The 16,300-nt window shown below is 40.7% G+C and overlaps 3 protein-coding genes across 4 annotated transcripts in view; all 3 read left to right on the top strand.

Annotated features, from left to right (window-relative positions):
• The first annotated feature begins 4,742 nt into the window (after positions 1-4,742).
• Positions 4,743-6,563, top strand: LOC115687181 (methionine gamma-lyase-like). The gene is made up of 3 exons (XM_030612662.2): positions 4,743-5,164; positions 5,244-5,645; positions 5,793-6,563. The coding sequence occupies exons 1-3, from the start codon at positions 4,780-4,782 to the stop codon at positions 6,386-6,388; spliced, it is 1,383 nt and encodes a 460-aa protein (XP_030468522.2). The 5' UTR covers positions 4,743-4,779; the 3' UTR covers positions 6,389-6,563.
• Positions 6,564-9,921: 3,358 nt separating this feature from the next.
• Positions 9,922-12,737, top strand: LOC115687183 (40S ribosomal protein S13). Its single transcript, XM_030612664.2, has 5 exons — positions 9,922-9,991; positions 10,120-10,192; positions 10,764-10,902; positions 11,079-11,265; positions 12,536-12,737. Exons 1-5 carry the CDS (start codon positions 9,969-9,971, stop codon positions 12,567-12,569), a joined length of 456 nt encoding a protein of 151 aa, XP_030468524.1. The 5' UTR covers positions 9,922-9,968; the 3' UTR covers positions 12,570-12,737.
• Positions 12,738-14,434: 1,697 nt separating this feature from the next.
• Positions 14,435-16,300, top strand: part of LOC115687182 (40S ribosomal protein S13) — a 52,699-nt gene continuing 50,833 nt past the window's right edge. For both annotated transcript variants that reach the window (XM_056318248.1, XM_030612663.2), the window contains exons 1-4: positions 14,435-14,596; positions 14,722-14,794; positions 15,424-15,562; positions 15,715-15,901. In XM_056318248.1, coding sequence (XP_056174223.1) covers positions 14,574-14,596; positions 14,722-14,794; positions 15,424-15,562; positions 15,715-15,901 — 422 coding nt within the window. In that variant the 5' untranslated portion in view covers positions 14,435-14,573. The remainder of the gene's footprint in view (positions 14,597-14,721; positions 14,795-15,423; positions 15,563-15,714; positions 15,902-16,300) is intronic.

Raw genomic sequence — 16,300 nt, 5'->3', positions numbered from 1 at the left:
AAAATCTTAATATTAAAAACCATATAAATATTAGCAAATATTTGACACACAAAACATATATTTGCAAATTTACACTTACTTGAAGTATGACTTGACTTCTTGGCAGTTCAGTAAAATATAAGTACGGGCTGCATGAAATTCTTCGCCTGATAAGTAATGAAACTGACATGCGCCGCTTGGTCGATCCAGATAATTGAAAATAGAGAATGTTGTGTAATTGGGATTAATGGGGCCCTCATCATTTCTGCCTGCTCTCCGCCTCTTGCACTGAACGTGCGGTTCAAAATAGTATGATGCAAATGTTGTCACTTCTTCCACAATATACGCATTACAAATTGAAGCTTCAACACGTGCCTTATTCTTCACTTTTTTCTTCAAATGATATAAGAATCTAGTTGAAATAGAAAGAAGCTTATCGGAACATATTATATGATAAACTAATTTGAACTGTATTTTAAAAAAAACATTACCTCTCAAATGGAAACATCCATCGAAATTGGACGGGACCTGCAACTTTGGCCTCATAAGGCAAGCGAACTAAGAGATGCTCCATTGAATCAAAAAACGCTGGAGGAAATATCCTTTCTAAGTTGCAAAGAATAATTGAAATATCTCTCTCTAGTTTTTCCATGAGCGATTCTTTTAACACTGTCGAGCAAATATCATGGAGGAAATTGCTTAACTCTGTAATGGCGCCCCATACAAAGTTCGGTAGAACTTCCTTCAAAGCTATTGGAATTAGTCTTTCCATCAGGATGTGACAATTATGACTCTTCAAACCTGTGAACTTGCATTCATTCAAATCAACACATCTCCCGAGGTTCGAAGCATATCCATCAGGAAACCGCACAGATTTCAACCATTGACAAACAACTCGCCTCTGCTCCTTATCCAATGTATAAACTGCTTTTGGTTTTGGTCCCCTGCTGCTTGCATCCACAGCTAGTATTGGCCGATCGCAAATATCTCTCATATCTTTTCTTGCGTTCAAGTTGTCTTTTGTTTTTCCGGCGACATACATCACAGTATTTATGACATTGTCGAAAACATTCTTTTCTATGTGCATGACGTCAAGATTATGATGAATAAGATGGGCCTTCCAATATGGTAGATCCCAAAATAAACAGCGTTTTGTCCACTTATGTGTACTTTCGTACGCAAAAGTCGTGCCGTGCGGGTTCTCAACAACAGTTGGAAAGTCCTGCACACGCTCCCAAATTTGATCGCCGGTCAACCTCAATGGTGGACGCGTTCTTTCAGTCCTATTTTTGGTGAACTCTTTCTTATTCCTTCCGAAAGGATGACTTGGCGGTAAAAATTATCATAGATCAAAATAGCTGGGCTTCTTTCCATGTTTTAATCTAAATGACTTTGACCTCTCCAAACATATCGGACATCCTAATATCCCAGCTGTACTCCATCCAGATAACATTCCGTAAGCTGGAAAATCATTTATCGTCCAAAGAAGGGCAGCCTTCATTACAAATGTTTGATCGGTAGAAACGTCATACGTAGGGACACCTTCAACCCATAGCCGTTGTAACTCCTCAATCAATGGTTGCATATAAACATTATCAACTTTTTCGGATTTTGCGGCCCTGTCACGATCAATTTCAAAAACATATAAGGTGTCTTCATGCACATACCAGGTGGAAGATTGTACGGCGTTAAGATAACTGGCCAACATGAATAACTTTTTCCCGTTTTCCCAAATGGAGCAAATCCATCGGCATAGAGACCTAACCTGATGTTCCGAGGCTCCATCGCAAACTCAGGGTATGTTCTATCAAAATGTTGCCATGCCTCCGCATCTGAAGGATGGCACATTAGACCCTCTTCTGTTTCATGATTTGCATGCCAAGTCATGTGTTCAGCAGTGGCTTTAGACGCATAAAGCCTTTGCAATCTGGGGATTAAGGGCAGATAAAACATTTGCTTGCATGGTCTACGCTTCTGATTACGACCCGGCCTCCTGTTAATCTTGTACCTAGGTTGGCTACAGAATTTGCAAGATTCTGCATTTTCATCATCTCTCCAATATATCATACAACCCTTACTACATATATCAATCCTTACAACAGGAAGACATAAGTTATCCACTAGCTTTTTCATATCATAAAAATCACTTGGCATGATGTTATCACGAGGCAATGATTCCCGCATTACTTCAACAAAAGAGTTGAAGCGATCCGCGTACACATTATGCTCTGCCTTGATATTTAATAGTCGGGTGTCACCGATAACTTAGTGTGGTCCTCACAACCTCGCCCATAAAGGTTCATCTGCTGCTTTCAACACATCCCAGAACTGATTAGATTGAAAAGTTTCATTATAGACATTCTCATCAAAACCCGTTACTCATATATCTTCCAATTGTGAAGCATGACTAGTACCCACTTGTTCACGTGTAGGAGTAAAACTAGTACTTGCATGATTTGATTCTGTGACAAAATTATAACTAGCTGCATCAATCACCATTCTCTCGTATGGGTTCAATTGCTCATAATAGCCACATTCTTCCCTAATTGAAAATTGGTCACTTCTTCCGTATCCTTCATCAGATATAAATGGTTCACCATGGGAAGTCCAATTATAATAGTTCGGACTAAACCCAAATCTAGTAAGGTGTTCTCTAAATTGATCACACACAAGAAATTTACCATTACCGCACTTTTTACACGGACACCTTAACTTATTTCCATCCATGAACTCATATTTACTACTAGCAAAGTCTAAAAATAGTTCCAACCCGATCTGAAACTCATCTCGTCAATCCTTGACGTCCAGGTAAGTTCTTATTATACATCCAAGCCCTTTCTCTTTGCATTGTGTCTGTATTAAAATAAAAAATTCTGGTAAAATATTTAAAATATCATATCTATTGTTCTTAATTAAAACCATAAAATTTTGGAAATTATAATTTTTGTTATTCACACAACAATTAATATGAAATTGCAAAAATAGAAAAAATTACCATGTAAAGAAGACTTACCCAAATATTTGACTGAAATATTGGTAGGAGAAAGTGGTCAATTTGATGAGAACTGCAACGTCCACTTGGATTGCGAGACCTTCAATTAGACACATACCCAAAAAGAATAATCACTTAAGAATCATTTTTTAATAATTTTTAATGTGCGATGGAAACGGAATTCATCCCTCGCAAATTTGCGACGGAATCAAGGAAATTCGTCGCAAAATTTGCGACGGATCCCTGATTCCGTCGGAAATTTGCGACGGAATTTTCATTTATTCGTCGCAAATTTACAACGGAAACTATTTCCGTCGCAAAACGGCGTGGCCGTTCGGCCTCATCCAAAGGCCGGCGAGGTGTTGCCGGTCGCCGGTCGTTAAACCGATGATGCAGATACGAAAAAAAAACAAACACAAACATATATAAAATAAAAAAAATTACAATTCAACGATGAATAGTCACAAAGCTAGCTATGATACTTACCGGTACAAAAGCTTCACCGAGATTAATATATGCGTGCGCGGATTTTGCTGATTTCAGACATATGAAAGAGGGAGAAAAGCGAGAGAGAGCGAGAGAGAGAGATAGGGTTGGAATATCAGGGACTGATAAACTACAAATTTGCGACGGACGTTCGTTTTTGTCGCAAATTTGCAACGGAATTGGCGACGGTTTTTTTTTCCGTCGGAAATTTGAGACGAACTTTTTGCGACGGATTTATTTTCTGTTGCAAATTTGCGACGAACTTCTTTCCATCGCAAATTTGCGACGGATTTTGCGACGGTTTTTTTTTCCGTCGGAAATTTGCGACGAACTTTTTTCCGTCGCAAATTTGCGACGGAATTAGCGACGGTTTTTTATTTCCGTCGCAAATTTGCGACGGATAAAAATTCCGTCGCAAATTTCCGACGGATTTTTCATCCGTCGCAAATTCTGTCGCAAATTTGCGACGGAAATAAACCGTCGCTAATTTGCGACGGAAAATATAATCCGTCGCAAATTTCGTCGCAAATTACATGTTTTTTTGTAGTGTCTCTTACAACAATCCACAAAATCAGTGTTCATACTTATACAAATACTAATATATAATGTATACTTTTTTATAACTTATTATCTTGTATGGTCAACTTCGGTGGATTATACTCATCGGGTTGACATGTGCCTTATTATCCGGTCACTACATGCTAATCTCTTCTGCGACAATCCACGAAATATATTTGTTCATACTTATACTAATATATAATGTATAATTTTTTTATAATTTATAGTCTCGTACGATCAACTTCGGCGAATTACACTCATCAGGTTGACATGTGCTCTCATCATCCGGTCATTGGATGCTAATCTCTCCTACAACAATCCACAAAATCTGTGTTCATACTTATACAATTACCGATATATAATATATACTTTTTTATAACTTATTATCTCTTATGGTCAACTTCGGTGGATTATACTCATCCGGTTTACATGTGCCTTATCATCCAGTCACTACAATCTCTTCTGCGACAATCCACAAAGTACACGTGTTCATACTTATACTAATATATAATTTATTGTCTCGTGTGGTCAACTTCGGTGGATTATACTCATTGGGTTGACATGTGCTCTAATCATCCGGTCCCTGGATGTCGTTTTCTAATCCCTGTGCAGGTTAAAATTTCACAAGCACAGTTGTAGTTGATGTCAAGCAAATTTACCGCCCTTTCGCTATTTATAGCTCATCATCACCATCTCCACCACCTCCACAGCCCCTCCTCAACTCTCTCTCTCTCTCTCTCTCTCTCTAAGTGGTGGTTGCGCACATGGCTGAAGTAAGAACACATGGCTTCGTTTACGCTGGCAAGAAGAGGCCGGGCTACAATGGCGCCGATCGCGGCAAGGACGCGATGGTGGCCAAGAAATCGATAACGCCTGCCCTGGCGGCAACGGTGTGGGAGGACCCGGCGGCGGCGCTGGCAAGCGCGAGGCACGAGTTCGGAGAGCACGGAGGGGTGAACATGTCGATCGAGGCGTCGACCACCTTCACGGTGATGGAGCCAGAGACGATGCAGCGCATGTTCGCCGGGGAGCTCGGTCCCGACCGCGACTTCTTCATCTACAGCCGCCACTTCAACCCAACCGTGTTGAACCTCGGCCGTCAGATGGCCGCCCTCGAAGGAACCAAAGCCGCCTATTGCACCGCTAGCGGTAAAGCCCATCAGTTCTCATCATTTGCGTGTTTATTTTGGGTGATGCATTGAGCTAATCCCGGAGCCTACCTACGCAGGGATGTCCGCGATATCATCGGTGCTAATGCAGCTGTGCAGCAGCGGGGGACACGTGGTGGCATCCAGGACGCTGTACGGCGGGACCCACGCTCTCCTGACCCACTTCCTCCCGAGGGCGTGCAACATCGCGACGTCGTTGGTGGACATCCGGGACCACGCCGCGGTGGAGGCCGCCATGGTCCGGGGCCGGACCAAGGTGCTCTACTTTGAGTCCATGTCGAACCCGACGCTGACTGTGGCCGACATACCGGAGCTTTGCAGGTTGGCCCATGACAAGGGAGTGACGGTGGTGGTCGACAACACTTTTGCGCCGATGGTCCTGTCCCCGGCCCGTCTCGGCGCCGACGTGGTGGTGCACAGCATCTCCAAGTACATCAGCGGAGGGGCGGACATCATCGCAGGTGTGCGCTTCTCTCTTTTCGCAGTACACATCTCCTTTTATTGGGATTGATTTCGATTTCGCACGTATTGCATGTTGGTAAAAACAAGAAATGATGAATAACCTAGTATTGATACATGCAATATATTTTTCCTTGGAAATAATGCAGGCGCGGTCTGCGGTCCGGCGTATCTGGTGAACTCGATGATGGACCTCCATCAAGGGGCGTTGATGCTCCTTGGTCCGACCATGAATGCCAAGGTCGCGTTCGAGCTCTCCGAGAGGATCCCCCACCTAGGCCTCAGGATGAAGGAGCACTGCCACCGGTCCCTCGCCTTCGCGACCCGACTCAAGAAGATGGGCCTCAAGGTCATATACCCGGGCCTCGAGGACCACCCAGAGCATGCGCTCCTCAAGTCAATGGCCAACAAGGACTATGGTTACGGCGGCATCCTGTGTGTCGACATGGAGACGGAGGAGCGTGCCAATCGGCTGATGCACCACCTCCAGAACGTCACGCGGTTCGGGCTCATGGCCGTGAGCCTGGGGTACCACGAGACGCTCATGTCGTGCTCGGGGAGCAGCACGAGCAGCGAGTTGAGCAGGGGGGAGCAGGCTCTGGCCGAAATCTCTCCGGGGCTCGTGCGCATTTCGATCGGGTACACCGGGACGCTAGAGCAAAGGTGGGACCAGCTCGAGCAGGCGCTCGCTAGGATGAGCGAGGATGGGTTGCTCAACAAGAATTACTCCATTATTGAAGGATGAGATAAATATGACACAAAATAGAGAAGAAACAGATGATTGGGGAAATCTATAAAAAGTGTATTACTTAGAGAGACCTTTTATAGAAGGCTCTATTTATAATACAATGTATTGACACAATAAAGGAAAATATATATAGAAGATACTTTCCTAATTGTACACGATTGAATTCCCAATTAAATAGATTTACTCAATCACTCCAAGAAAAAGAATGGTATCTCCAATACTACCTTTCAAGCTGGTGGCTTATATATGTCGAAAATGCCAAGATTGCTTAATAGATACGTGTGCTGTCTTTGACATAAGGGTTTGGTAAAGATATCCGCAGGCTGTTACGTAGTTCCTATTCCTCTTGTCTTGATTATTCCATCCTGAATTTTTTATCGAATGAAATGGCAATCAACCTCTATGTGTTTCGTTCTATCATGGATTATCGGATTTGCTGCAAGTTTAAGAACGGCATCATCATTGTCACAAAATAAGGCAGTCGGTCTTTTACCCGTACGCTAAGATCTTGAAGCAAACCTTGAATCCAGACTATTTCTCAAATGGTCTTAGTCATGGCTCAATATTCAAATTCAGTTGATGACAATGGGACAATTAATTATTTCTTTTTCCATGAAAGCAACGATTTTCCTAGCTTAACACAAATTCAAATAATAGATCTTCTGCTCATGAAACAAGTGGCATAATCCGTGTCATAGTAAGCCATCATCTCCACATTACAATCTCAAGATACAATTTTAGCAACAAAATAATAAAATCTCGAGATACAATTATTCATAGTCCTGGACATCCTTTCAAGTATTTCACGACTTACAAAGCTGCATTCGTATAAGACTACTTTGGATTATGCATAAATTAATTGATGATCTGCACTGCATAACATATGTTAAGTCTAGTCATGGTAAGATAATTGAGTTTTCCAACGAGTCTCTGATACCTCAATGGATCCACATCTAGAGCTGACAATCCCGTGTCATACTCAAACGCCGTTAACTTAATATTTTGCTCAATTGGAATGATAGCAGGTTTGCATCTCGACAGAGCTCCTTCTATTGTATCTCTAGGACAAATTTTTGTTGGCTAAGATGTATTCCTTTATCTGATCATGCAATCTCAATACTTAGAAAATATTTTGGAGGTCCCAAATCCTTAATGTGAAAGGTAGAGTGCAAATACTTCTTAAATTCTTTAACAGCAGATTCATCATTGCCCATAATAATTATGTCATCAACATATATTAGTAGGTAGATTGATGTGTACCTTTTGCTCATGTAAATAAGGTATAATCATGGCTACATTGCCTGCAGCTTTGAGTGCAGTGGTGAATTTAGCTGCAAATGTCAAGAAGGTCCTTAAACAGGCTTAGATAAATAAGATAAGAAAAGGGGTCAGTGATCTTTTGTGGTGGTTCAGTGTAAAAAAGGTAGCGTTAATAAATGGGTACCATACCAATTTATGTTGGTATCAATTCATCGGGCCTTTTGCTTTCTTTTGGCTAAGAATCTCATGGTTTATTTTTTGTAAATGCTTAGTGCACATGTTATTTTCATTTAAGAGTTAAAAACAATCTTTGAAGAACCGCAACATTATCCACGTATATTTAGGCATGTCATTTATCTATATTGCAACTGAGATTAGATTAGAGATCGCCAATCGAAAATGGGCTATGTTGGTTGAACTACGAGTTATAAACTATTGTCTTTAACGCACTGCAGAGGAAAATTTAATTTTGTATACGAAAATCTAGATGAAAATAATACGTAATTAATGGTCTGTTTGTTTAATAGAAAATATTTTTTCGGGAAAACATTTTCCTAATTTTTCAACGTTTGGCTTGCTTAGGAAAATAAATTATGAATATCTCTTGTTACTGCATCTCAAAAAAGTTCTTTTTTTAAAAAAGTTCTTTTTTTGAGAACCCCGCCAACAAATCTCCCTCACGACACTATGGAGGAAGACCAATGAATTGCAAACCCAAGGCTTAACTCATATGATAATTCATATGGAGAAATAGGATTTCTCACTATCATTACGTGGTAGCTGCAAAAAGAATTTTTATGATACGAGTAACAAAAGAGAAAGAGAGCAGAAAATCTGGATTGAGGATGAATATGATTTTTATCAAGGCGACCCGTTGGAGGTCGTTCATGGTCCGATTGAGCTGAAATTTTGTTAGCGTGCTCGTGCCACGTTCTTTTCGTATGATCGGTTAGATTTTCACTTGAAGTTCATTACATCAGGTTTTTTGTGGGTTGAACCGAACGTCCGTGTTTGGTGAGATTTATCCTTTGTCTCTTGTGAAGTTCATGTGTATTGCCAAGAATAATATTCTTAATGTTTTTGCTGCTATGTATCTCTAGTATTTACTAGAGAAGTACTTTGTTCACCCAATTTTGCTAATAGTGAAGATTTTGGCTGGACTCCGCTCTTGTCATTTTTAGGTTTTTCACGTAAAAAATCACATTGTGTTTGCGTGCTTGGTATCTATATCTCTCTCTATTATATTGTTTCCCGTTAGATTTGCATAAGAGGGGAGATTATTTTATTTCGCTGTGCTAATCTGATATTGTTCAAGTGGTTATTGTTCTCCCAACAAAGTGGTATCAGAGCATTGGTTCTTGCTTGATTTTTCTACCTTATGTTAAACGATGGAAATGAATACGAGTAGAATGGTTACATTGAATGGTTCGAATTATCATGTTTGGAAAGGAAAAATGGAAGATTTTTTGTATGTGAAGGATTATCATTTACTCGTGTTTGCTGATGAAAAACCCTATTTCTCCATATTGATTATCATATGTCATATGGGCTCAAGCCTTGGGCTTGTAATTCATTGGACTTCCTCCACATGGCAGTGCACCTAGCTAACAAGGAAAAGTGACATGGAAATTTTGAGGAGAAAAGTGCCTATTTGATAAACAATGCTTGTCGTGAGATGGGATTCGATGTTTAACTAGAGAAGTGAGAATGCAAAGATGTGCTTTTGAAAATAGAAAATTACAAGTGAGCACTACGGTATATTTATTCAATTTTCCCTTAGTAAAATGTTAAATCTTCACAATTCGTGACATTCTCCTGATGTTATACCGATACTAATAGCCAGCCCATTCGGTGTTATTAGTTTCGCAGTAAGCGATGCCTATTGTTAATCAAAATTGTTACTATTTGGGATTGACCGCATACTTCGAGAAATGAAATTTTAGTAAATAAGGAAAAAATATATATAAAGAGTGCCCCTTGGACATATTTTTTTTTTTTAAGTCTTATCAAATTTGCTTTCAAGTCAATTCTTTTTTGAAGCAAGTTAATTAAAATGTGTTACTTTTCCATAGCCCATTCCTGGCCCAATGGGCTCTAAGTTCGTATCGAGCTGGAAGCTAGCACCAACCGCACACAAACTAGCCCACTGCAGTCATCTTCCCCATCAGTCGGATACAAAAACCCTAGAACCAGCCTCCAACATTGGCTTCTTCCCAAGAGCGTAGCTTCCCCACCCGCCGACGCCGACCGAAGAAGCAGAGGCAGACCCACCCTCCCTTCGTCAGCCGCCGCCGCCGCCGCCGCCGCCGCCGCCATCATGGGTCGCATGCACAGCCGAGGGTATGAACACCTCGAATCCCATCTGCTTTCTTGCCTCTTCGCTGTCCCGACCCGTTGCAAGATTCGCTCACTCTTGCCTTCTGTTTTCTGGGTGTCCCTCTTTCGTGGGTTTTCTTGATTCTTGGCAGTAAGGGTATCTCGGCTTCTGCTTTGCCCTACAAGAGGACTCCTCCGAGCTGGCTCAAGATTTCTTCTCAGGATGTAAGAACATTTTCGACTCCGTTAGTTTTGACTTTGTGGGATACTATGTAGTTTGTAGCTGTCGCCGGGAAGCTCAACTCTGCTGTAGTTATGAAGTTCGTCTTGGTAGTTTGTACCGAATTCGTTTGGAAGAAATAGGGCGGCCTGTACCCATGCATGACATCCTATCCGAAACTGAGTAATGTAGTCACTCTCATCTATTAGAATGGTGTTCGTAATTTGTTTACCCGACTATTGGTGGGAGGAAACCGTGGATGCTGTTTCACTTCCTCTTTCTGGGCTTATCTGTCTAATTGCTCGGTGTTGGACTCTGCACGATTCGGTGCCTGTTGTTATGTTTAAATCTCTGTCAAATCTTTGATGAAATAAGGCGTGCATATGGATAGTAGCGTGCTTCCAACTCTTCCATGCGAAATGGTGCGGCCGTTTGCATTTGAGCATGATCTGATCTGTTACTATTAAGTGATGGGCTCAGTTTCGAGTTCCGACGTTTGATGCAACATGAGTTATAGAGCCTCGATAACAGAACACTTAAAACTGATTGTCGGGATTATGTTTCTTGAATTTTTAGGTCGAGGAGAACATTTGCAAGTTCGCCAAGAAGGGTCTGACTCCATCACAAATCGGTGTCATCCTTAGGGATTCTCATGGTATTGCTCAGGTGAAGAGTGTTACTGGGAGCAAGATCCTGCGTATACTGAAGGCCCACGGTGAGAGTTTTTTACAGCTACTTGCTGTTTCTTTCTTTATGTCTATCTGTCTCATCTGCGCGACACACCCCACCCACCCCCCCCTTTTCCTGAACCCACAAGTCAAGTCAAGTCAAGAGACACTCAGGTGATGCTTTGCTTTCTCTTTCTGAATTTTACCAATGTTTTTGGGTCAGGGCTGGCTCCTGAAATACCTGAGGATTTGTACCACCTTATCAAGAAAGCAGTTTCCATTCGGAAGCATTTGGAGAGGAACCGAAAGGACAAAGATTCCAAGTTTAGACTCATCCTGGTTGAGAGCAGGATCCACCGTCTTGCTCGCTACTATAAGAAGACCAAGAAGCTACCACCTGTTTGGAAATAGTAATGTTCTTTTCTCTCATTTCTCCTTGCGTTCTTTGCCATATGAGTGTTGACTCTCCTTTTATGATGCATTGGTTGGGTCTTTGAAACTAAATTCTGAATTAGAGCGTCCATGGTTTAGCCACCTGAATATAGGTATTCCAACAGATATATCACACAAGTAACAGGTTGAGATTGTATGAATGTTGCTCACACCCCATGTATTGACATTTTAAGGAAAACGAGATACCATGTTATTAGTTCTAGCTTGCTTATTTTAGTGGTACCCTATTGGGTAGAGGAACTAAATTGAACCGTGCCTTTCTATTCTATTTTTCCTTAGAGAAGGTTGGGTCTCAACTAATGTCTATTTCTTTCACGTTGAGCATTCTCATTATTGATTCTATATGCTATTTTTGCTTATTGCTTGGTGATTTGTAGATGAACAAACTTGTTTCTGGCCTTTTTCTGCTTACAACTGTGTTTGTATATTTCATACTGATTATTGTGTCCTCATCTATGAAAATGTGAATGTGTTCTGCTTCCCCCTTTTTCAGAAGCATCTGCATCTGGCTCCTGATGTTCCACTATGTTAAGGAGTTGCTCTTTCCTTTTTCTTTTTTTATGTTTGGTCACAGAAGTTCTTTTCTTCAATCAATTGTTTTTGCTGGTGCATGTTCTGAGCTTGACCAAAAACACATCGCAGAATGGGTTCTTTTCATTTTGGATAACATGGAGAAATATTCTCTGGTTTAAACTACCGAATATTTTTCATTGAGAGGGAGGACTGGACATTCTTGTCCGGCAGCAGTTGAACAGACAATGAAATTAATTTGATGCTTGCCGAAGCATTGAAAGCAAATTATGTCTTATAATCTGGTAAGAGGATGAATATTTGCAGAGCTGTTGATTGGGATAAATCATGCTGTGGCTAAAATGGCCTTTTGGCGTCGTTTTACAGTAGACATATGGGATCTTTGTTAGTCAAAGATGATACCTTTGGTTTCAGCTGCTACTACTTTACTGACTTCTTGAGAATATTATAGTAAGCATCAATAAGACATATGTTTATTCTTTCTTCTGGATTAGAATGTTACAAGTTACTATGGTACAGTTCACGTTTCTGTTCTTCCATGGAAATTGCCTGATTCATTTTTCTCCGTGGCCGTGTCGTGATGGCTTGTTATATAAGCGGGAAGTGAGCGGCAATATTCTTTGTGATCGTTTTATTCCCTCTTCTACTACTACTACATACATGCTCAAGTCAAACTACTTTTATTTTTTTTTGCAGTGAATCTACAACAGCAAGCACTCTTGTGGCGTAGACAGTTGATGGCAGTTTCCAAGGGACGCCGCGGTCTTCACATTTTTATGTTCATTGCTTAAGACTGGATGTAACACATAGTTTTGGATCATCAGTACTTTAGTTTTTTTGGGGCTGTTTGAGAAATTGATTGTATGCAGGTCTATTCCTCCGTGTCTATGTTCTTTTCTGTTATCGCCATGATAAGTTGCTATCTCTTTAATGGATTAGCCTCGTTGGGACTCTTTGAGTCTATAGCCAGGAAGTTTCTGTCAAAACAATTCACTGAAGTTAAGGTAAAATGAACTTTGGCTTCTCTGTGCTCTTTCTGCTTTGTTTTTCCTTCTTTTTTTTTGGTAATTTCTTCACACCACTATGTAATAGCCCTTGAACTTAGAAAAGTCGCTGATTATCGTCTTAAACTTTGGCACCGTCGCATAATAGCCATGAACTTCGAAATTATCAGATTATTCCCCTGAACTTTTATATTTTTTTGTTAGTCAATTTCTCTTTTGTCCTCATAATCGTTAAATATCACTTTAAAATGGGCTAAGTCAGTTTCCTTAACCAGTATAAAACCTTGATTACGTGTTTATAAAGTTGAGAAAATTGAGAGGAAGTATGTTGATGAAGTTAAGAAAATTTAATAAAGGTCATTTCGGTCAAGATAAATGAGTCAATCCGTTTTCAAGTAAATCTTGGCGACCATACAAACGGAAAAAATTAGAGACCGCAACAAAAGTCAAAGTTTGGGGGGTATTCGGCAACTTTTTAAAGTTCGGGGACTGTTGTGCAATGGTGACAAGGTTCAAGAGGATAATTTGTAACTTTTTAAAATTTTTTTCTTTTTTAAAATTTTTTAATTTTTTTTATGCAGCACTTGGTGGCACTACATCGATGCCACATGTCTTGAGAAAGTAATTTTCCGTTTGCCAAAGTAGATGGAGTTGATTGAGAGACTTGATTACATCAATCTAACAAGTTTTAGGATTCAATTGTATTTTTTAAAAGTTTTAGGGTTCAATTATACTTTCGCGCAATAAGTTTTAGGATTTTCAGTGCACTTATTTCTCAAATCATTAAGGAGCAAGTACAAACCAAATAACTGAAAAAAATAATGACATATTCACTAAAGAGAAAAAAAAAATAAGATACTAATTATTTACCACGTTGACATACATGTAAAATTAATCAACGTGGGATATTCGAACCTTTGGCTCGTCTAATCTCTCTTCTTCTTTTTTTATGAGCACACTGGGCATAAATACCGTTCAAATGACCATGGCACGGTTGACATCGTGGTCATCCAGGACCATAGAAACGACAACCTCAATCTGAGGTAGATCCTATGACCTCAAAACTTTGTTAAAATGTGTAATTCTTTCATTTTTAGGATGTCTCAGAAAGTATTGTTTTCATTTTTAGTTAGGAAAAATAACACAAATAGTCCATGAACTTTGACTCAATGTGCAATATGGTCCATGAACTCTCAATTTGTTCAATGTGATCTCTGAACTACAGTTCAATATGCAATGAGGTCTCTGAACTTTTAAATTGTTCAACCTGATCCTTGGATTATTGTTACATGCTCAATTTAATTCATGAACTATATGAAAATGTTCAATATTGAGACTAAATTGAATATGTACCAATAGTCTAGAAATCACATTAAACGATTTAAAATTTTATGAATTTTATTGTATATTGGATCAAAATTCATAGACCATCCGTGTCAAGTTATTTTAACTAGTGCACGACATTGCAATTGACTGCTTTTCACCTTAGTTTACTGGCCCAATGGGCTCTCTTTTCGTATCGAGCTGAAAGCGAAAGGGACACCACCCAACCCGCGTACAAAATAGCCAGCCCACTTTGACCATCATCGTCTTCATCCCCACCATCGCTCGGATTGAAAACCCTAGAGCCAGGCTCGACCATCGGCTTCCCAGAGGGCAGCTAGACCGCCCGCCGACGCCGACCGAAGAAGCAGAGGCAGACCCACTCCCCCGCTTCGTCCGCCGCCATCATGGGTCGCATGCACAGCCGAGGGTAACACCTCGAATCCCATCTAGTTTCTTGCCTCTTCGTTGTCCCGACTCGTTGCAAGATTCACTCACTCTTGCCTTTTGTTTTCTGGGTGTCCCTCTTTCGTGGGTTTTCTTGATTCTTGGCAGTAAGGGTATCTCAGCTTCTGCTCTGCCCTACAAGAGGACTCCTCCGAGCTGGCTCAAGATTTCTTCTCAGGATGTAAGAACGTTTTCGACTGAGTTTGTTTTGGCTTTGTGGGATGTAATGTGTAGTTTGTAGCTGTCGCCGGGAAGCTCAACTCTGCTGTAGTTATGAAGTTCGTCTTGGTAGTTTGTACCGAATTCGTTAGGAGGAAACCGGACCTATACCCATGCATGACATCCTATCCGAAACCGAGTGATGTTGTCACTTTCATCCATTTAGAATGGTGTTTGTAATTTGTTTACCCGACTACTGTTGGGAGGAAGCCGTGGATGCTGTTTCACTTCCTCTTTCTGGGCTTATCTGTCTAATTGCGCGGTATTGGTTTCTGCGCAATTTGGTGCCTGTTGTTATGTTTAAATTTCTGTCCACTCTTTGATGAAATAAGGCGTGCATGTGGATAGTAGTGGGCTTCCAATAGAAAGGGCATTAACATGATGGTACTCTTCCATGCGTAATGGTGCGGCCATATGCATTTGAGCATGATCTGATCCAGATAGTTTTCTGTGACTATTAAGTGATGAGTTTCGAGTTCTGACGTTTGAGCATGATCTGATTTTTTCTGGCTCGCTGCTGCATGAGTTATGGAGTCCCGATAACAGAACACTAAAAACTGATTGTCAGGAATATGTTTCTTGAAATGTTAGGTCGAGGAGAACATTTGCAAGTTCGCCAAGAAGGGTCTGACTCCATCACAAATCGGTGTCATCCTTAGGGATTCTCATGGTATTGCTCAGGTGAAGAGTGTTACTGGGAGCAAGATCCTGCGTATACTGAAGGCCCATGGTGAGAGTTTTTACGGCTCCTTGCTGTTTCTTTCTTTATGTCTATCTGTCTCATCTGCGCCCACCCCCCCCTTTTGTGAACCCACAAGTCAAGAGACATTTAGGTGATGCTTTGCTTTCTCTTTCTGAATCTTACCGATGTTTTTGGGTCAGGGCTGGCGCCTGAAATACCTGAGGATTTGTACCACCTTATCAAGAAAGCGGTTTCCATTCGGAAGCATTTGGAGAGGAACCGAAAGGACAAAGATTCCAAGTTTAGACTCATCCTGGTTGAGAGCAGGATCCACCGTCTTGCTCGGTACTATAAGAAGACCAAGAAGCTACCGCCTGTTTGGAAATAGTAATGTTCTTTCCTCTCATTTCTCCTTGCGTTCTTTGCCATATGAGTGTTGACTCTCCTTCTATGATGCATTGGTTGGGTCTTTGAAACAAATCTCTGAATTAGAGCGTCCATGGTTTAGCCACTTGAGAATATAGGTATTCCAAGAGATGTATATAACACAAGTAACAGGTTGAGATTGTATGAATGTTGCTCACACCCCATGTATTGACATTTTAAGGAAAACGAGATACCATGTTATTTTAGTTCTAGCTTTCATATTTTAGTGGTACCATATTGGGTAGAGGAACTAGATTGAATCGTGCTTTTTGATTCTATTTTTCCTTAGAGAAGGTTGGGTCTCAACTAATTTCTGTTTCTTTCATGAGGATCACTCTCATTATTGATTCTATATGCTAT

This window comes from Syzygium oleosum, unplaced genomic scaffold (genome assembly GCF_021117445.2).
Source record: "Syzygium oleosum isolate NSW1041296 unplaced genomic scaffold, Sole_v2.1 Sole_v2.15, whole genome shotgun sequence".
In the NCBI taxonomy this organism is placed as follows: Eukaryota; Viridiplantae; Streptophyta; class Magnoliopsida; order Myrtales; family Myrtaceae; genus Syzygium; species Syzygium oleosum.
This window is presented reverse-complemented; position numbering and strand designations above follow the sequence as displayed.